This window comes from Phocoena sinus, chromosome 1 (genome assembly GCF_008692025.1).
Source record: "Phocoena sinus isolate mPhoSin1 chromosome 1, mPhoSin1.pri, whole genome shotgun sequence".
In the NCBI taxonomy this organism is placed as follows: Eukaryota; Metazoa; Chordata; class Mammalia; order Artiodactyla; family Phocoenidae; genus Phocoena; species Phocoena sinus.
The window spans coordinates 176,721,281-176,742,628 of record NC_045763.1 but is presented as its reverse complement, the minus strand read 5'-3'; the positions used below and the strand labels follow the sequence as shown (position 1 = coordinate 176,742,628).

Here is a 21,348-nt window from a genome sequence, read left to right as displayed (position 1 = left end):
TGCTTTCTTCCCCTCAACTTTGGCACTTCCTAATTACCCCCATAGATAGTGTGAAATATGATCATTCTAGTCAAAATCATGCCAAATAAACATTCTAGGAAGTATCTTATTCAGTTCTTCATATGGGAACATGTTCTACCCTTTACTTGTTCACAGTGGGTCATTTGTAAACCCTGAATTAACTGACAGATTTAAGGGAAAAAGCACAAGACTAGGGATACAATCTGTTTTTATAGCTAATTCAAGCTGAGGGTTTCAAGGCAGAGTATGAAAGCTAAGACCAGGGGTGAGCATGTCAGTTTTACTGATTTAAAACAAGCCCACTGAACTTTCACCTTCTAGGTTTGACTAGAATAGCAACAGACAGTTTGGGGGGCAAGGATAAGACAATACCTGAAACCCACTATATTCCTGCCTTTTTTTTTTTTTTCTCTCTATCCAGAAATAAAGGGTAGACTCCTCACCTATTTTGAGGATTTAAGGTAAGAATGACTGAAGGAAAAAAATGTGCCAAGAGAGTGGCTACCTTCGGGTTTCCCGTCCTCTGTCTTGTCTCTGTTAACAAGAAGTGAGCACTAGAACATTCCACCAGTCACATGACCCACTGTCAAGCTAAGGGCCAGGCCTGCCATCTAAGGACACAGGATTCCTCCCTGAGAGTCGCTGTCATCACACTCCTTCCCGCTGGGGTGCCGCTCATCTCCAGGGCAGTTTCTGTTTCTGTCTGACAGCTGCTTTGCCCCTCTCTTTCACCTGGATCCTACACGTCAGTTTTGTCTTCTGTCTTTAACAGGCGCTCTCAAACTTAGAGCAGTTTCTTCCTGCAAGTCTGTTGAGTGTCTTGGTCCTTGGTTTTGGTTCTCAGCCTGGATGAGAGCTTGCAAGCTTCTAGTTTTGTCCAAGAAGAAAGTGAGCTTTGAGGAAAAACATGTGGAATGCTTCATATGTAGGTTCATTGTGAATAAACTGTTAACGTGTTGAAAGCGCTGCATAATTTATTTTGCACGTGGAGCCTTTTAGAAGCGTATGCCTTAATCTTCCTCCAGGGCTCTCCTCTTCTGTTTCCAAGTTGTTCAATGTACATTTGCAGCTGAAGGACCTCAAAGGTGATATGTTTAAAATTGAGCCGGAAAGGGCTTTGCTGTGATTTTGAGGCCCCAGGCTAGGCACCCCGGAGGTATCCTGTGTTCCCCTCCCTCAATTACTCCTCACAGCAAATCGCTCACCAAGTATTATCTATTTGCCCTCTCTCTCCCATTGCCTTGATTTCTGCCCTGATTCTCTCCTGCTGGGCTACAGAACTGGTTTCATGTTTGGCTTTCCTTCCTCAGTTATGCCTTCCTTTGTAACTGTCTTCCACACAAAATCCAGAAGTAGCTTTCTACAACACAAAGTAATCCTGCCACTTTCAGGAAGAAGCATGAGATAATGCAGTCGTTGGAAACCTACATACCTGGTCTCAAACCCTGGGTCTGCTACTTCCTGGTTCTGTGTCCTTAGATAACTTTTTTCACCTTTTTGGTTGGACATTTGTTGATCAATAAAATGAGGTTAAGAGTGCTTATCTCAGAGGGTCCTGGTGTAGACTCAACAAGTAACTTGTGTATCAGCACAAGCAGTTATGTCTTTTGCTCATTTGCTTGAAACTTCAGTGGTGACCTGTCATATAAATGATGAAACTCACACTCTTTGGAATGGACTGTGTCTCTTCTCAGAACCTGCCCTAAACTACCTTTTGAGCTTTCCTTCCAGCCCTCTCGCTTCCGCCATGTGTTCCAGCCACACTAAATAAATCACCGTTGCTGAACACAGAGTACTTTTTTCCTGACTTTTTCACAGACTGTTTCCTGAAATGTTCTCACCCTCTTTCTCCCCTGGTTGGGGTTTATTTATTCTTCAAGATCCACCCCAGTTATCCCTTTCCTGTGGAAAAGATGGAGAAATCAGCCAGCTAATATTATAATAAGTAAAAATGCACATTAAATATAGAACAAAAGCAAATATTCTTCCTGGATGAACAAATCTACTGTCTATTATAATGCATTATTATTTAAGTAACTGTTTTTTTGGCTAAGAAAACTTGCAGTTAAAGAACTTTTTAGAAGGCTTGCATTTTTCACTTGAGAAGTGGGAAGTTGGTGTTTCTCTTGAGTGACATGAGAGCGTCTATTTGGAATGTCCCTAAACCCTTTGGAATTTTTGTACATACTCAGCCACACGGATCCTAGACCTCTGACTCTGCTTGGAGTTGGACAGGAGGGAGAGGAAGGACGATGAGAACGTTTAATTCTGAAGTGTGATTGGCATGGCCAGCGCAGTTTTCTAAATCGAAAACGTGCTTACAGTGTACCGTTTCTTCTTACGTAAACCGATCAGCTCCCTAATCCCAGGAGCTTGACTTCTCTTTCAATCATCAAGCCTACTGCCACAGATCTTCCCCAAATGGTAACATTCCAAGTCGAGGCAAGGTCCCCACGGATTTAATAAATTTGGTTCTTTTGGGTTTGGATTCGAATTCCTAGCCTAATCTTCCATCAACTATGGGAGTTTCAAAGTAACGTAGACAATTCTAAACTATAGCACAATCCCTTTTGGCTTAAAATTTCAATTTGAGAAGATAAAATATAAGTGTGACATTTTGGGGCACTCAGGTTTTCAAATGAGACATAAGGTAATACAAACATTTAAGACACTCAGCCAGTTTGTTTCCCTTCTCTCTCTCTCTCTCTCCCTCTCTCTCTCTCTCTTTGCCTTCCTCCCTCCCTCCCTCCTTCCCTTTCATTTCCCTTTGGTCTGTTTACAAATTCAAGTGAAAGGAGCCACCAGGAGGTAAATACCCAGTCAAATATTTATATAGAAACATCCATAGAAGGTTCTATATTTTGCCATGGACTTACTTGTAGAAAAGTTTCATTTAGGTTAGGCACAGAGTAAGACACAAAATTTTGCCATTAGAATGATACATTTTTAGCTTTTCAAACTGAGCAGGACCTTGTAGGGCCTTCCCAAGGCAGACCCCCGCTTCTCCCTAATGTCTTCAGCTTCTTGTTTATAGAAAAGCTTTAGCCTCCTAGGCCTTCCCTTAGTTCCAAAGAGCAAATTTAATCAGAGAAGTGAGAAAATACAGAAACAAAGGAAAACAGTCAAACAAGATAAAATAATAGTAGTTTAGCTGTAAACTAAAGAGTCAAGGACCTTTAGTTCCTCCTCAAGGGCTATAGATAATACCCTGAGCCATATCCTTCAGTCGTTTTGCAGATACTGACACCCCCACCAGGTAGAAGAAGTTAACGTGCCTGCTGACCACAAGCATGTAGACCCAAGACTGGTTGGAACCAGAAGGTTGATGATGTTAACTCCCAATTACCTCACCATCAACCAGTCAGAAGAACGTCCATGAGTGGATCAGACACCCTACAATCCTCACTCCTAACACTGACTTTAGAAACCCTTCCCTGAAGGCCGCTGGGCAGTTCGGGTCTTTTGAGCCTCAGTTTCCTGTTCTCCTTGTTTGGCCCCATGTTGGGTGCCTTGCAGTAAATGCTGTACTTTCCTTCACCACAAGCTGGTGTCATTAGATTGGCTTTGTTGTGCATTGGGCGCGGTTCCAAGTTTGGTTCAGTAACACTTTTAAGATACTGGTCTCAACAAAACAGTTGGTGGTATTTCTGCAGTTGATGAGTATTTTTTTGGTTCTATAGATAGGGTTTTATGCGGTCTTGAGGAAATTCTACAATTCTGTGTATAATAGCAATTATTTATATCTATGGTAGTTTAAATCACCATTTACTCTATTTTCCCTTTACATATTTCAGAATTTCTTTTCTCAGTAATAAATCATCAAAGATTCCTCCTAATATAATACAGACTGTGTTTGCACACAGAATGAAAGAAACTTGAAATTTAGTTTATCCCACATGAGCTAAATGTGTAAATATGTACTTTTTATTAGACATCAGGGGGTCTAATTTCTACCTTCACGGATTCCTACTTTTCTACAATATACATATCGTATTGGAAATAGTATAAAATACATCTGAGCAAAGTAAATTTATTTTTATTTTTTAAATTAATTAGTGTTAAATTATACATATTGTTGATTGCCACTGCTTTAGTATCACAATAGAACATAGCATATGAGCTGAGAATCTTAGATGGAGCAGTTGGACCAGATTTCTCTAAACAGTAGAGCTAATCATATTTCTGTAAATGATCTAATAAAACATCCACACCATAGTAAACAATGCCAATGAAAAGAAATTTATCTTTTCAAGTTTTTTGCAATATCTTGAATCTATGAAGCCATGGTGACAATTTTTTTTTTCATTTTGAAAATGAAGAGATGTCTTAGATGTTTGTTTTGACCATCTGTCCAAAACTTGGATGCCTTTTTTTTTTAATAGATTTTATTTATTTATTTATTTATTGGCTGTGTTGGGTCTTTGTTGCTGCGCGCAGGCTTTCTCTACTTGGGATGAGTGGGGGCTACTCTTCGTTGCGGTGCATGGGCTTCTCGTTGTGGTGGCTTCTCTTGTTGAGGAGCACGGGCTCTAGGCACGTGGGCTTCAGTAGTTGTGGCACATGGGCTCAGTAGTTGTGGCTCACAGGCTCTAGAGCACAGGCTCAGTAGTTGTGGCGCACGGGCTTAATTGCTCCCCGGCATGTGGGATCTTCCCGGATCAGGGCTTGAGCCTGTGTCCCCTGTGTCGGCAGGTGGGTTCTTAATCACTGCGCCACCAGGGAAGCCCCTGCTGGCATCTTATCAAGACAAAGACCAGAAGCATTCATTTTATGACCAGTATGTGTGTTGGACAGTTGCACTTCTACTGCCTCCGAGTTTGAAGGGCCTGGACTATTTAATGTGACAGTGGTGCTAGAAATAGGAGCAGAGTGTCTTGTGTTTATATGGACCTGGTTCCCCTCCGGTTTTTATTGAAAATAACCGCATAGCGGTGTAAGGTGTTAGAAAGCCTTTATAGAAGAGTAATTCTACCTGGGCCTTGAAGACTTGGTTGGACTTTGAAAACTGGAAGGAGGTAGGAAAAGGCATTTTACAGAGCTAGTAGATTAACCAAAGGGTAGTGAAGACCAGGACTCCTTCAAGAAAAGGCAGTTGATCCAGAGTGACGTCCAGGTAGGAAGGATGCTGAGAGTGGAGTAAGACGAATTATACCCTGAAGGTCTCACTGGGAGTGTTTTGCATTCCAGAAAGGAAATTTGAACTTTATGTTGTATGTCACGGGAAATGGCAGGGCCAAATCTGTGTCTCAGAAGGTGATGTTTGCGGCTATTTAGAGGATGGATTGAAGGTGGATTGAAGAGAAGAGGCTGGAGAGAAAGAAAACAAGTTGCATGAATGAGCAATCAATGAGAGACTGCGCTAGCGCAGGGGGGGCAGAAAAAGAGCAAGTGACGTACCAGCTGCACACATGAATTGTAGAAGGAGGACTGAGGGCATTTGGTGATGGCGTGAGTAAGGGAGGGCGTGATGATAACGATGATGGTGATTAAACTGCATTCCCTTCCTAAGCCTCTTACAGTATTTTGACCTGCCGAATCATAGAATTAAGCTTATGGCAGAGACAATTTGGACTTTGTCCCATGGCGATTCAAGAATCGTACTTTTTAAACCTGTCTACGTATTGCCCCATGTCATTGCTGTGTGCCTGATGATAGGCAAGCCTGTACTGAGAATATCCAGAGTATTACACTGTGGTGGCTGATTATTCAATTATAAATGGGACACGGGAGCATGGGAAGATACAGCTCTATAGGCTGTGCTGGAATGTGCATCGTCCTGATTATCCTTTTGTAGACGATCCTCCAGAGCAGTCTTATGTTCCTGCTTAGGTAACGCCTAGGACTGCTGAAGGCTTGAGGATTTAGGAAATGTCTTCTGGTCACTGGGGGGCAGTGTTGCACAGTAGAGGGAACACAAGTTGTGTGGTGAGAAAATGTACGTGTAAATCCCTGGCAGTGGGACTGTCTCTTAACCCCAGGATTCCCAACCCTGCATAACCAGGGCATCTTCAGAATCGCCTGGAATTTACTCTTAAAATGTAGATTCTCATACTCTATCCCTTGGGGATTCTGATTCAGTCAGTCTGGGATAGGGCCCCAAAATAGGTGTTTCGTTTTTTAACATTCTAGGTAGTTTTGATAGCTAAATTTGGGAAGTAGTGCTTTAACCTTACTAGTCTCAGCTTTCATAGGATCGCTATGAACATTAAATGAGAAAATACATCTGGCCTTTATAAACTTTAAATCACAATAAATTATTAGTTGTTAATTAGATGACTTCTTGAAATAAAATTTCTATCCCTCTTTAAAAGACTTCTTCAATTTCTCATCAGTTTGAAGCTTGACTATATGAGAGCATATTATATTTGTTTGATCTTTATACATTGTGACAGCGGAGAGAAAGCTAATGAATTCTGTCCAATACATACACGTAATACACAAAATATAAGATTAACTGGATGATAGTTTTAGATGTTGAAGAGGTGATAGAAAGTAGAAGACCCTTGCTTAAATTTTTGTTAAATCTGAAAAATAAATGCCAGTTTTTAAATATGGCAAGGAAATGTAAGCAGAAATTGCTTCTATGTGTTTAAGACAAAACTCACATTTATTATTGACACTGTGATAATTTAATTTACAAATATATTCTGACGTCCCAACTTTAAGGCAATAGTTTAAGTTAAATACATTGTTCTCCTCTTCATCTCTTTCAATCCCAAAACACTCCAACAAACAAACCAACACTGAAAAACTTTGTGTCAATAACAGAAATGGTGATTTTGAAACACATACTTCTCAAATAGTCATCCAGGTAAAAGAGATTTCAGCAGCTCAATACAATCTCTGTATAACAATATGCAGCATAAATGTCAGTTGACCTTGAAGCTTATAGCATGTTTTCACCAGTTTCAAAACCCTTATGCTGCGTAGCAAGCGTTACCCGGCCTTCTCAGTTCTGAGGGATGTTCTAATACATAGGTCCACTGTATTTTATGACAGTACCACAGTATCTCCTTCCTTCTACCATCGCTAAATTTTCTTCTCACGCTTCTTCAGCCCTGAGCCTGGATAACTTCCATGTTAATCTGTCCTGAGTCATGGGTTCTTCCCCTGGATCTGTGAATCATCCAAAAAGGCCAAGGTGTTCCCCCAGGGAGCCATCCTGGTACATTCCTTCTGTACTTGATATCATCTTTAATTCCCTCCAGCCGGCACTAGTCACTTTAGACTATTAGCCTGAAGGTCATTCAGAAGATTTAAGTATATATTTGATTTGAGGAACCTGGGATAGGAGTCCTTTTCCATAAGAGTATATATGGTTCTCTGGGCTTCATCGAAACACGTGGGTGTTGGTGCTTTAATCTTCTTGGCTGTAGATTCTCGAGTGTGAAAGTCAATATTGATCTAAAAAGAAATCCTCATCAGTTCATGTGTACTTCCAATTTATTGCATTTTTTATGATGTCACTGTTGTTTTTGAAGCACCTCAAGACAGTGGCTTTGAAACCTCATTTAAATCAGCTCAAATATCTCTTGAATGCCTATTCTAAGCATACCTTAGCCTAGGTGTGGAAGAGTTAAAAAGAAGTAGCACAAAAAAGCAGAAATATCTTTGCTCCAAGTTAGCTCATAATATCTTTGGGAGGTGCAAAAGAGGCAGACATTATTTTTTTTTTTTTTTTTTTTTTTTTTTTTTTTTTTATGCGTTACGCGGGCCTCTCACTGTTGTGGCCTCTCCCGTTGCGGAGGACAGGCTCCGGACGCGCAGGCTCAGCGGCCATGGCTCACGGGCCCAGCCGCTCCGCGGCACGTGGGATCCTCCCAGACCGGGGCACGAACCCGTGTCCCCTGCATCGGCAGGCGGACTCTCAACCACTGCGCCACCAGGGAAGCCCAGACATTATTTTTTAAATATCTGTATAAGGTGATACGTGCATCAAGAAAAGTGATGTGCACATTTAAGGTTTACAGGAGGAGAGGACACTTTGTGCAGATGTTTGCTGCTTGAACCAGGAATATTTAACTGGAAGTGGGCATTACTACTAACTGGAAATATTTCTGCTGCTGCAATCCATGTATTGCACTAATCTGTACTTTATCCTAATCCAAAACGAGCTAGCTCATTAAGGACCCCCTGACATGCAGTTCTGGTCGGTATCACCAGTACTCCTTACCCCACCCCATCACATTAGCTTGTTTTACAAAATCAGTCTTTCATCCAATCTTTTCACAAGGGTAGAAAATTAGATTATCATTGCACTGAACTATATGAATACACTTAAATATATAGCAGTGAAAATCATAATACTCCAAAAGGATTTCATCTTGCTAGTATGTTGAATCTTATTCTATATCTAAGTTTCTTTACATATAAACCGATGGTAATGAACTAAATACTCACTTGTTTGGCGGCATCTGACTGCACAAATGCTTTATAGATTTTCTCCGCTTTGCAATGCAAAAGATCAGACTCTGTTTTTTTATAGTCTTCACAAGCCAGCCAGAATTCAATATTCTCCTCACTGAACTCAGACTTTAGGAAATTCCCAAAGACGTCTTGACCAGCTAAAAAGAAAGGGTGAGGGGTGAGATAAATTAATTTATCACAGCCAATAAATGAATAACTGGAAGAAATTTACAAGAAGAGTACTGTGGCACATTCTCTGTGTACAAAGGGAAGAGGTGGATGCTGCTGAAATGGCTGTGTCACCGTTTGTAGAGGTGGGAAGGCCTTAGGGACCCCTTCGTTTACAGTCTGTCTGGGGTCAGACACGCTTGTCACAGGTACACAGCTGCTTAGTGGTGGCTGAGAGACTGCTTCACTTCCATCTGCTGTTACATTACAGTTCTGCTCTGCAGGTTACAGACCAATCTCTTTTCTTACACTACCAGCTCAGCCAGAGTACAGAGTGTTTTAGGGAATCAAATATTGACAGGAGGCATGAACATCATGTTAATCATTAGCAAATATAATTTCTCTGTCCAGCTCATACAAGTCAAAAGATGTGAGGCCTGTATATTACCTACGTGAGCTATACTGCTTGGATTTACTAGTGTTATTCGGGCTTTTCAGTGGGCCATTTTCTATAGCGTTGTTTGGCTGAATCATAACCTAAGTCAGATAACAAGCAGGTGAACCAGGTTGAACTACTTGATCCCCACGTGAGGCTCTGTAGGGTGTTGCGGGGGAGGGAGAAGGGGATCGGCTCACCCCGGATAGGGATAAGCTGCCCATCTATGCCCCTGAGCGAGGTCCTAATCCCATCAGGATCCCAGTGCCCATGATGAGGGCTAAGACAAGCTGATCTCATTTCCCTTCTCTCATCAGAAACTCCCCGTGAGACTCTGTGTTTAAAAAGTCTTTTTATCATATCTGTGTTATAACGTGTCATGTTATATATAATGCAGTTTTATGCTGTGTGTCTCAACTGCCTTCAAGGCAGCAAGGCACTGTGTCTTTACTCTTGAGTCCTTGGTGCTTCTAAAATGCCTGCACATAAATGCCTGGGCTGAATGAGTGACAACGCATGTATGAATGGAAAAAGTTATTAACTGACTGAGTGAATCCTACCCCTTACATCCAGTGGTACAAAAATACATCTGTTAGGTAGCTTTCAGAATAGCAGTTCACATGTTGAGATGTTTGGTTTACTTTTTAAAACTCTAAACTTCAGAACCCCAGCATAATTTAAAATTTTGCTCCTATAATGACCCATGGAAACAGCTAGTTGCCTTGGCAAATTTTTCTAAAGGACAGTAGCAGAACTGAGTGCCGAGTCAACATTATGCCACGATGAGGCATAATACGCTGAAGCTATCAGTGCTACAGAACAGCTAGAGTACAACTTTTCCCACACCCTCCCATCCAGAACACTATATTTTAATGAAGCCATTCAATCTGTTAGCATACTGAGATAAACCCAGAAACATTCAATAGTTCATCTGTACTTACTCTGGTTGGCAAGAAGTTTTTCCAGAGATTCAGACCACTGCTTCACCTCATCAGCAGAGAGTCTACAGGGGACGACATTTACATAAATTAGTATTTTTGTGTGTGTAAGCGCAAATGAAATCAGAATGGCTGCTGCATTTTGATAACTTCACAAACTGAGACTCTACTTCTGATGCATTTTATTAAAATTTATCTATAAGAAAACAAAAATTTGCTTAGAATTACTATCGTTATGAAAATATCTGCCAATAAAATGTGAAAAAATCCAAATGTACTCCAAACAGTATAATAAGTAGCAAATATATACATGCACATTTGTATTTAAATTACATTGGTATTAATGCAGCTTATCTTATTAGTCTTGTTACTTAAAAGAAACGAAGTCCATTATGTGTAGCATTGCCGCCTTGCTAGAATACAGAGCTAATGCACAGGCCACTTATATAGTGATAGTTCCGTGTTTTAGTGTACATACAGGTCCTTGGACTTGGAAGGTTTCATTCCAGATTCCAGATGTGGGATCATAGATCTCAGGTATGCTTTCACGTCCATTCCGCTACAAAAGACACAAAAGTAAATATTCATATTTCTTCAGAAGAATACATTTTATTTGTAAAAAGAAAAGAGCATGAAGCAAACTTCTCCAAGGAATAAGGCCAGAATAAAAATAGCTGATACAACATATTGCTATATCAAGAGTGAGCCAATTTTTATGAGCCAAAGTCTGGAAAAATTCCCACCTCATTTAATGCCCTGTCATGATTCATTTTTAAATACAACTGAATATACTTGTAACTCACAGCAGGTCATTGCCCTGATCTAGGTAAACTAAAGGCTCGTATTTTCTTCCATTCATTCATTTTCAGTTGTTCTGCCATTAAGGATCATCTAAGTCAAAATTTGCAGTTAATGAACTTACAAAGTCTTTGGCCTCCTTTTTTGCGTCTTGTCGTCTAGAAGCGAATGATCAGTTCCTTTCAGTTCCTTTGGATTAGCAGAGAGGAACACGCCTGGCATTTTGTCTGGCCTTGGCGTGGAGATGCCCGCTGCTCACATGGTCCTCAGCAGGCAAGTATCTGCTAATCCACGCCTCTGCTGCTTTATATAGTGACGGCTAACAGGCCCTTGCTGTTCAAACGAGTCTGTTTATCAAGTGATGTTACCACAGACACTGGAAGTTCCCCCTTTCTTGGTGTGTTGTGACGTGTATCTTGAAAAAAACAAAAAACACACAGTGATGTTTTGTGGTTGAAACTTAACCCAATGAGACTAGGTCACTTGATTATATAGAAAGAAAGAAAATTAGACCTACAGAGGTGCACGCACATATACCACATGTCTAAAGCCTCAGCAGGATCAGTCTTTGGTTCTAGGGGGTGCTTGTTTCTTCATAAAAACTGCATATTTCAATGAAATGTTTCATTTGGTGGGTTTATTGTATCACACAGACTAGACATGGGTCCCCTCAGGACTTTGCATAGTCCTTGACTATAAAATTCATTTGCTTACAGTATTTTAAAAAGGGTTTTATTTTTCTTTCAGAAAGCAATGTAAAGTAAACAAATACTTCTTTATTTTTCATTCGTGCAGTGCACACATCTGGTAGGAAGGAGAGTCATGAGAAGTTATCTTAACTTTTCCCTACTCCAAACCTCATCCCTTATTTCCATGGCAAGAAATTTTCATGTTACTGTTTTCCAGGGTGTGTGCTAAACACTCTACTGGTGATATACAAGATGATTTTAAGGGGTACATGAATTTTAATATTCATTAGAAATATAACTAATGTATCAAACTGGTTTTTATTTTGTATATTACCGCTTAGGAAAGGAATAAAGTAAAATTAAAAACAAAACTATAAACACATAAAAGTATAGTTAACACAAAAATATGGCATAATGTGTAAATACACTGATACAAAAGAATTACACAGTATCAGGGGAAAAACTACTCATGGTAAAAATAAGAATATATTTGGCCAGGCCAGTAGTGTACTTCTTAGGTGATGATCTTCCAAATTTCGGTAGTATCTCTGGAGAGATATAGTCTAGCTTTAATTAAAATTAAGAATTAAAATAAAAACCCAAGGAAATAGATGACTAATCACTGATCAGGAGGGTAGAGGGGCTAGTGCAATATAAGCTCGTACAGAGTTTGTATATAGAATGTGGTGTATTTATAGAGTGTCCAGTTTAATTTAAACCTCCGTTGGTTTTTACCCCTGAAAAGACAAAACAAATTTTACTCAGAGAAGCTTCTGAAGGTATTAGGTAAACCTAACAAAAGGGAATTTTCCTGTCTTAGTTCTATCTTCAGGATAAAAAGTATTTGAAGGAATCACATTTATATTTAAAAATGTACTTACTACACAGGCATGCACAAATATTATGCTGTATGTAGTAAGCGTCAGTTGATGTTCGAAAGATAATGTGATACATTTAGAAAGAGAACTAGTGAGATAAGTTGGCCACTTTGGAAGTTACCCAGACAAAAATGATGGGGTTCAGAGACGGATGAATAAAGGCTTTTGTTTGTGTGTTTCTTGTGGTTCAGTCCATACTTACTTTTCAGTTAAAATCTTCAGCATTGCTCATGTTTATTTATTTAGTAACTTCTCATTCCTCTGGATAATTGTGGGTAAGTTATGTTAGGGAAAAATGATTCAAAGTTTATTTGTAAAGGCCACTATTATTACTATCCAGATATACTGATAATTTCCAAAGCATGTTTCAGCAACAGTAGTTCCTTTGGATGTTAATAAGTATGATAAGGACTATGACACCAGCAGCAGCAAAGGTTCTGGGGCCACATAAGTTTGGGAAATGTTGGGTTAAAGTTGAATAATTGATCAATGCCGATCTTCTGAGAACCTTGAATACGTTAGTGCATGTTTGTCAGTCTCTAAAAGGAGGGTGGAATGTGCAGCAGTGTCTTAACATTCCTGAGAACTGAACTCTCAGTAAGTAGGGAAAATAGTTGGCAGAAATAATGTTCTCTGGACACCACGTTAGGAAGCTGTGGTCTGACAATGAAATAAATATTTGCCTCTTACATATTAATAATTCCTTGAACCTCCAACCTTTTGCTACCTCAATATAGACTTTCAAGCTCAAGCATTTGCAAGCAATTACGATTGTGTGCTTCAAAGCCCAAATGGAGAATTAAGCTCCTGGTAGAGGGGGTCCATCTGAAATTCACAGTGGCACAATAATGTAGCTGCTGTTTCACAGGCTGCTTGGAAGCACCTGCAAAGCCTGTATGTACCAGAGCTGGTCAAATCTGGAGAAGCTGTAGCAGTAAGGCTGATGAGTCCATGGCAGGGCACTGAAGTTTCCTGTCAATCACATGGAGTGTCACTGTCTGGTTCCTTTTTGTGAAAATCGTTAAGAAGAGACAAGTGATCAAATAGTATCTTTACTGAAGCAATGGCTTTGGTTGAAATTGTAGAGGACTTGACAAAAGCCAGTAGAATAAATAGTGGCTCTTACAAACATAATCTGTTTTGTACAGATTATGGTTTGTACATTTCTTCTGTGAAATTGTGTGGTTTTTTAAAAATAAATTTATTTTATTTTTATTTATTTTTGGCTGCGTTGGGTCTTCGTTGCTGCGTGCGGTCTTACTCTAGTTGCGGTGAGTGGGGGGCTACTCTCCGTTGCGGTGCGTGGGCTTCTCATTGCGGTGGCTTCTCTTGTTGAGGAGCATGGGCTCTGGGTGAGTGGGCTTCAGTAGTTGTGGCACATGGGCTCAGTAGTTGTGGCACGTGGGCTCAGTAGACGTGGCTCACGGGCTCTAGAGCGCAGGCTCAGTAGTTGTGGCGCACAGGGCTTAGTTGCTCCGCGGCATGTGGGATCTTCCCGGACCAGGGCTCGAACCCGTGTCCCCTACATTGGCAGGTGGATTCTTAACCACTGCGCCACCAGGGAAGCCCTGTGAAACTGTGTTTAAGTAACCAGATTGCAGTGCTAAGGAAAGGAATACTTCATATGGTCTTCATGTTCTTTTTTAAAAAATTAGTACTTTATTTTTAGAGCTCTACAGCAAAATGGAGCTGAAAGTGCAGAGTTCCCACATACTCCCTCCACCTCCACAGCCTTCCCTACCATCAGCGTCTTGCATCAGTGTGGTATATTTGTTACACAATCAATGATGGACCTACATTGACATGTCATTATTACCCAGAGTACTTCATTTACATTGAAGTTCACTTTTGGTGTTGTACATTCTTTGGGTTTTGACATATGTATAATGATATATATCTACAATTATAGTGTCATAAGAAGAGTTTCCCTGCGTTAAAAATTCCAGTGTTACAATTTAAAATGTCTAGAAGATCGGTTTAATAAAACATTTCAGATTATGGCTCTCAACTTCAACGGGGGTACATTTTAATCTTTGCTGAGTTGATTTTACATTTAGTTTCCACTCACTCCAACTGCCTGAATCCTTGTGGGGAGTTCTTTGCTGAATGACTTTTTCAGTCTTGATATTGATTAAACTGATGTTGGGCCTTTATAATATTGCTGACATTTTATTGTGGACATTAGGAATTATGGGGAAAAGTATGAGATTGTATTTTAAAAGTAGAAATATATCTATGTGGTAAGACTCGGTGACATGAACAGAAATTTTGATCCATTGAAACAAAATATCTTGACTTAACAAACTTTAATTGTGGTCCTACAATGTATCAGACCTAAGTACTGCAAATAGAAAGATGAATGAATGTCCAGAGAGGGTCACAGTATAGTTGGGCAGAGAGATACTTAAGCAAGTCATCAGGGTGAAAAGTGCCATCAGAGGGGAATGAACTGAGGAGGGAATAGCTCTGAAAGTGTGGGACAGAAGAAAAGTGTTGTTAATAGAGAGCCCAGAAATAAACCCACATATCTAGGTCAGTCAATCTTCTATAAAGGAGGCAAGTCTATATAATGGAGAAAAGATGGTGTCTTTGGCAAGCAGTGCTGGGAAAGCTGTACGGCACATGTAAATCAATGAAGTTAGAACACACCCTCACACCCTACACAAAAATAAACTCAAAAAGGCTTAAAGACTTAAATATAAGACATGACACCATAAAACTCCTAGAAGAGAACATAGGCAAAAAAACTCTCTGACATAAATCATAGCAATACTTTCTAAGGTCAGTCTCCCAAGGCAAAAGAAATGAAAGCAAAAATAAACAAGTGAGACCTCATCAAACTTATAAGCTTTTGCACAGCAAAGGAAACCATAAACAACATGAAAAGACAGCCTATGAACTGGGAGAAGATATTTGCAAATCATGCGACTGACAAAGGCTTAATTTCAAAAATATAGGGACTTCCTTGGTGGCACAGTGGTTAAGAAACCACCTGCTAATGCAGGGGACATGGGTTTGAGCCCAGGTCTGGGAAGATGCCACATGCCACAGCAACTAATCCCACGTGCCACAACTACCAAGCCTGTGCTCTAGAGCCCGCGAGCCACAACTACTGAGCCCATGTGCCACAACTACTGAAGCCCACGCGCCTAGAGCCCATGCTCCGCGACAAGAGAAGCCACCGCAATGAGAAGCCCGCGCACCGCAACGAAGAGTAGCCCCCGCTCGCCGCAACTAGAGAAAGCCCACGTGCAGCAACGAAGACCCAACACAGTCAAAAAATAATAATAAATAAATTAATTTTTAAAAATATATACAAACAGCTCATCAATTCAATATCAAAAAACCCAAACAACTCAATCAAAAAATGCGCAGAAGACGTAACTAGATATTTTTCCAAAGAAGACATACACATGGCCAACAGGAGCGTGAAAAGATGCTCAATATCACTAATCATTAGAGAAATGCAAATCAAAACTACAATGAGGTATCATCTCACACCAATCAGAATGGCCATCATTAAAAAGTCTATAAACAATAAATGCTGGAGAGGGTGTAGAGAAAAGGGAACCCTCTTGCACTGTTGGTGGGAATGTAAATTGGTGCGGCCACTATGGAGAACAGTATGGAGGTTCCTCAAAAAAACTAAAAATAGAGTTACTGCATGATCCAGCAATCCCGCTCCTGGGCATATATCCAGAAATGACAGAAACTCTATTCAAAAAGACACATGCACCCCAATGTTCATAGCAGCACTATTTACAATAGCCAAGACATGGAAGCAACCTAAGTGTCCATTGACAGATGAATGGATAAAGAAGATGTGGCACATATATACAATGGAATATCACTCAGCCATAAAAAGTGAAATATTACCATTTGCAGCAACATTATTGGACCTAGAGATTATCATATTAAATGAATTAAGTCAGACAGAGAAAGACAAATACCATATTAAATATATCACATGTGGGATCTAAAAATAGTACAAATGAACTTATTTACAGAACAGAAACAGACTCACAGACATAGAAAACTAACTTATGGTTACCAAAGGGGAAAGGGGGTGGAGGGATAAATTAAGAGTATAGGATTAACAGATACCCACTATCATGTATAAAATAGATAAACAACAAGGATTTACTGTAGAGCACAGAGAACTATATTCAATATCTTGTAATAGTCTATAATGAAAAGAATGGAAATAAAAGAATATATGTGTGTATATGTATACATATACACACACATACATAACCGAATCTCTTTGCTGTACACCTGAAACTAGCACAATATTGTGAATCAATTACACTTCAAGTAAATTTTAAAAAGCGCTGTTGCCATTTACTACAAAATCAACATGAACTATTCTGCCTGTTTCTGCATTCAAGATCAACACCCCTTGGAGAGTACAAAAAACTGCAGTGGAGAAACTGGTCTCCAGCAAGTAGACACCTCTTACATGCATGAAGACCATGGAAGAATGGATCTGAAGATGCAAAGCTTTGCAGAGTTTAAAAGAGGCTCTGAAAGACTGCTGAATTAGCATAATCTCTCACTGGTTAAGGAAGTAAGACAAAGGGTCGCTACCTGGGTCTCTTTTGGCTCCCTCACTCTCCAGGCTTGTGGGTAGGGCTACTGACAGCGTTACAGCTACATTTCATAGAGTTTGTTTGAAAAGCTTCAACAAATGTGAATTTGGAAGGATTTTTCTCTGTGTCCAGGTAAAACGTTGGTGGGGACATTGATACCTACGTTATATCATTTGTGAATAAAAGGATTAAACATTTTAGACTTGTTTCCAATTTTATTTTCTAAATGAAGAAATCAACTGATAGGTTTTAGTAAGAGAAGATCTTTGCAACTTGGGGAATTCAGTGATCTTCAGTTATTGCAAACTGAGCAAGATAAGAATCTAGTTTCTTTTTCTCACCCTGTTCTAATCTAGTTATAGTAAACACCGAACACCTCCTTTCTATAATTTAAGAGATTATAAGAAAATCGAATGTGGGACCTTCAGTGAACTCGGCTCATGTGATTCTGTAAACTTCACTCACCCTAGATCTTATCTTACCAATAACATTCTCATTAATAGGCCCATCTTTCCAGTTATTCTTGATGAATGTTATCTCTGATATACTTCCTGCATATCGGATTCATTTTCATTTATTTTCACCCACGATTTATAATCATTCAACAAGGGAGAGTAGTCATTGTCAGACCCTGTTTGATTAAGCTTTGCAAGTAAAATTGGGCAAGTACTAAAGCAAGTGTCTTATTCACAAGTTCAGATAAATGGAAACTGTGCTGTAAGAACATCGATACATTATTTGCGGTTGGACTGGAACGTTCTGTTACATGACACAGGACATAAATGCAAAAGCAAAGATGCTCAAAGTCAGCCTGGAGAGGCCATTTGTAAAGGAAGTTTTTCAAATTTCTAATATGATTCCAGTGATTTGCCTTTGCCTTTACTACACATTAAAATGGTTAAAATAGTGATTTATATCCTTTGTTTTTCTCCATTAACTACGTGATTTTCCTAAAAGAATCTATCTTGCCTGACATGTTCTGTCCTTTCCAAAGCCATGTCACTCATTTCTTGTGACTATCCTAACTGCATTTTTTTCCATGTCTTTTCTAATGTTTTGCTTTTGTGTTTATTTACATTTTTTTTTTTTTTTTACCATGTATGGAGGCCAGACCCACTGGACATTTATTTCATCATAAATGTCATACACTCAAAATAAGTCATAATCTTCCTTCTTAGGTGAATAGCTTTAAGTCAGTGGTGACCACTCTAGCGTGATTCTACTACTTTTGTGGGTCAAGTGGTCTGTGGTCCTCCACAGTTTCCTGTGCCTGTACTTTTCAAGTAAGCTTGATTCATTATCCCATTTTTCCTTTTTTTTAAAAAAAAATTAAACGAAAGCTTTTGTGCCCGTTAAATCCTAGTGAAGTGCTAATCTTGCTGCATTTCAAAGGGCTGTGGGTTCAATACCAAGCTCTAATTTTGGCCTGATTTGTGAGGTTGATTGTATCAGCTCACTTTTTGCCAGTTTCCTCTGTGTAGAAGTCAAAGGGGATCCTTAAGCAGCTTGTTGCTATGACAGTGGCGTAGGGAGATTTTTCTCCCTTTGAGATTCTACAGTGATCAAGATTAGACACAGAAAAATTAGGATTTAGTTGGAATTTGTTATAGGTAGTGTGTTTTCCACTTTTATTTCCAGGTTAGAGCTCTTTGCCTAGAGTTCTTAAAACTCAGTGAATTTGGCAACCCAACTGCTCCAAAGGCAGGGCTCCTGGCATTCACTGGGCCAGTCTTCCACACTATTCCTTTCTCTATCAATATTTATTTGTCATGGGCCTCCATTGCTTTTAGGTAGTGTATTTTTGCAAACTTTTTAGACAAATGTACAAATGTTCAGATGTTAATGATGTGGAAATATCACAGACTATTTCTGCCAACCCCAATCTAATTTTCTCTCCATCTGCTTTTTAGAGATACTCATAGCTGGAAATACTGATCACTCCCAATTTCAGACCTTATCCAGCTCCGGTTTCTAAGCCAACCCATGATGAGGCTGGAAAGCACTAAGTTATTTCTGTTTGAATTAGGGGTGGTGGAAAGCTTCTGTTGTGGAGTCTGTTGTTAAGATGGGATTTTCATGATTGCAAGTGTCAGGAACCCCATTTTGACTATTCGGTAGCTCAGGCAAACAGGAAGATACTTGAAGTATCCTGGGAGTACCTCGGGTAATAAAAGGAAATGCTGAACAAGCTAACCCTTTGAAGGTCAGCTAAGCTTAAGCTAGGCCTCAGAACGTTTGTAAATTATGAATTTGCTTTAGAACAGGAATACCTACAGATTGAGGAAACATGGCTGCCACCAACTGGGAAAGTTATATTCAAAAATTCCAAAGGCAGCCGACTCCTAAAGTGTAAATAGCCCCTCTTGTAGTCTCTTCCTATCTCTGTTTTCTTCTCCTATGTATTTTGTTTTGTTTTCAGTTGGATTTGTAGAAGCAGAAAACCAGGAGAGTGTATTTGGTGGGAACTCAAAGTTAGAACAAGCACATAATCTTATTTTATCGTTTGTCTCAGATGATACGGAAGATCAGGCTACATAAACTTACAAACTGCTCTACACTTCTGTTATTTTCTTTGGGAAAATCAGGTAATTTTTACTGTGAGAAATTTTTTTTTTTTTTTTTTTACCATTGGTGAGGTTTTAAATTCTGCCTCATCTTGATTTGGTGTCTTCTTTGTGACTCTCTGGCTTTTTCCCCCTTGTGATTCTGTTTTGCCCAGGCTCTCAGTTGAGACAGGGAGATCTTAACACACGGAAGGACAGTGCACAGAACTATTAAAGCAGCCTGGCTTGTGTGGGAGGTTTGTTCTATTCTCCTAGCCTGGGGTTTCTTTTCTCACATTTTGTTTGAGCAAGGTATATTTGCCACCCCACATGAAAGGGTGAGGGGGCAATGCAGGCAAAGTGAGGTGACGAGTACAGCTTACACTGAATTACAGCAGGAGGGTGGCCCTGTGTAAGAAGGCAGGGAAGCTGGTCAGAATGGGACAAGGATTCAAATTGTCCCAGTGGGGCTGGCGGTGTCCATGATGATCTCTGGAACTGATCTGTCCCTCTCCTGACTGCACTGTTCACCATGGGGACAGCAGTTGATTCCTGAGGAAACTGAAACCTCTTTACAGCATGGTGGGTGCATCATAAATTGCATGATCCTGTCCAATTCTAGAAGCCACTTTCTTTAAAACAGCTGTCTTATAGATGGTTACATTTATAATTCATCCTTTACATCTTTCAATGAATCCTTACCTTGCATAGACAATGAAACTCTTCTGAGAATATCTAAAAGTGAGATTTTCCCCCTTTGTACAGAATTCTCTCTGATTTGGGACAGTTTCAAAGACAATGGAGTAATGCCAGGAATACCAGGGAGAATGTCTCCCTTTCCCTTCTCTTTTTATGAGCAGAGTTGTTTACACAGTGTGTCACTTCAGAACTAATGATGAAAGAGGTTTGCAATGTTGAGGTTGTTTTGTTTTGTTTTGTTTCCTGGAAGAAACCACACCCAAGTATCAAATCAAACCTCTGTCAATCCACTGGTAGAAGGTCTGGGCAGCTGAGGGCGTCTCTAAAACCAGAGGGGCATTTGACTGCAGAGCTGCTGGAAGATGAGGATACTGACACAGGTGTCTGTGGTCTCATAGAAAACATAAAGTACCTGGGATTACATCAAACTAAAGTCTATTTTAACCACAGCCCAACTCAGTGGCAGTAATTGATATTAGCCAACGATTAACCTGTACCAAATATTACATAGCAAGCAGGCCATTATCCACATTTGTTTATTCTTTCGCAGAAACCCTTTCCTAATTTGCTTTTTTGTCCTAAAACCCTTGTATTTTTGTACCCAAACACTCTTTCCTTCCCTTTTCTCCCCTCCCTTCCCCTCTTTATCTTCCCTAATTTCATTGGCTTCCGAATGTGCAGATGGACTATGGCTACTTGGTTTCACTGTGAAACCTTGACCTTTATTCACCTTCTTTGTGAAATTAGAAGAAAGAACAGAGCAAGTCATCGGTTAGTTGAAAGCTGAGGGTTTCTGAGGGCTCTGTCTCCCAAGCTCCAATAGAATCTATAGTCTTTCAGTCATATAATCCACAAGCAACGCAAATTGCTTCTAAACCAACTTTTTTTTTTTTTTTTTACATGATTATAGCCTGTTTTGCTCAAATGTCCAGAACAATGCCTGACACATATGAGGTACCAAAAAAAGCTAGTTGAATAAGGGGTCAAGGGTTGAGGCTTACACTAATTTCTTCAACTATTCAACAAATATTTATTGAGTGCTTAGTGCATACTAGTTGCTCTGGTAAGTATTAGGGAATCTAGGGGCACATCTTATTCTGGAGAGAGACATATAAATGAGAAATTTCAAAACTTGTGTACAATGTAGGGTTAAGCACAGGATATTCTGGGGACGCATGTAAAG

At 39.8% G+C, this 21,348-nt stretch overlaps 2 protein-coding genes across 5 annotated transcripts in view; one reads left to right on the top strand and one right to left on the bottom strand.

The window, feature by feature from the left end:
- Window positions 1-21,348, top strand: part of LOC116750941 — a 300,839-nt gene that overhangs the window by 210,353 nt on the left and 69,138 nt on the right. The gene's annotated exons all lie outside the window — the stretch shown is intronic.
- Window positions 6,610-11,104, bottom strand: RGS1 (regulator of G protein signaling 1). The gene is made up of 5 exons (XM_032626465.1): window positions 10,892-11,104; window positions 10,448-10,528; window positions 9,973-10,034; window positions 8,422-8,585; window positions 6,610-7,425 (listed from the first exon to the last, which is right to left on the bottom strand). Exons 1-5 carry the CDS (start codon window positions 10,987-10,989, stop codon window positions 7,240-7,242), a joined length of 591 nt encoding a protein of 196 aa, XP_032482356.1. The 5' UTR covers window positions 10,990-11,104; the 3' UTR covers window positions 6,610-7,239.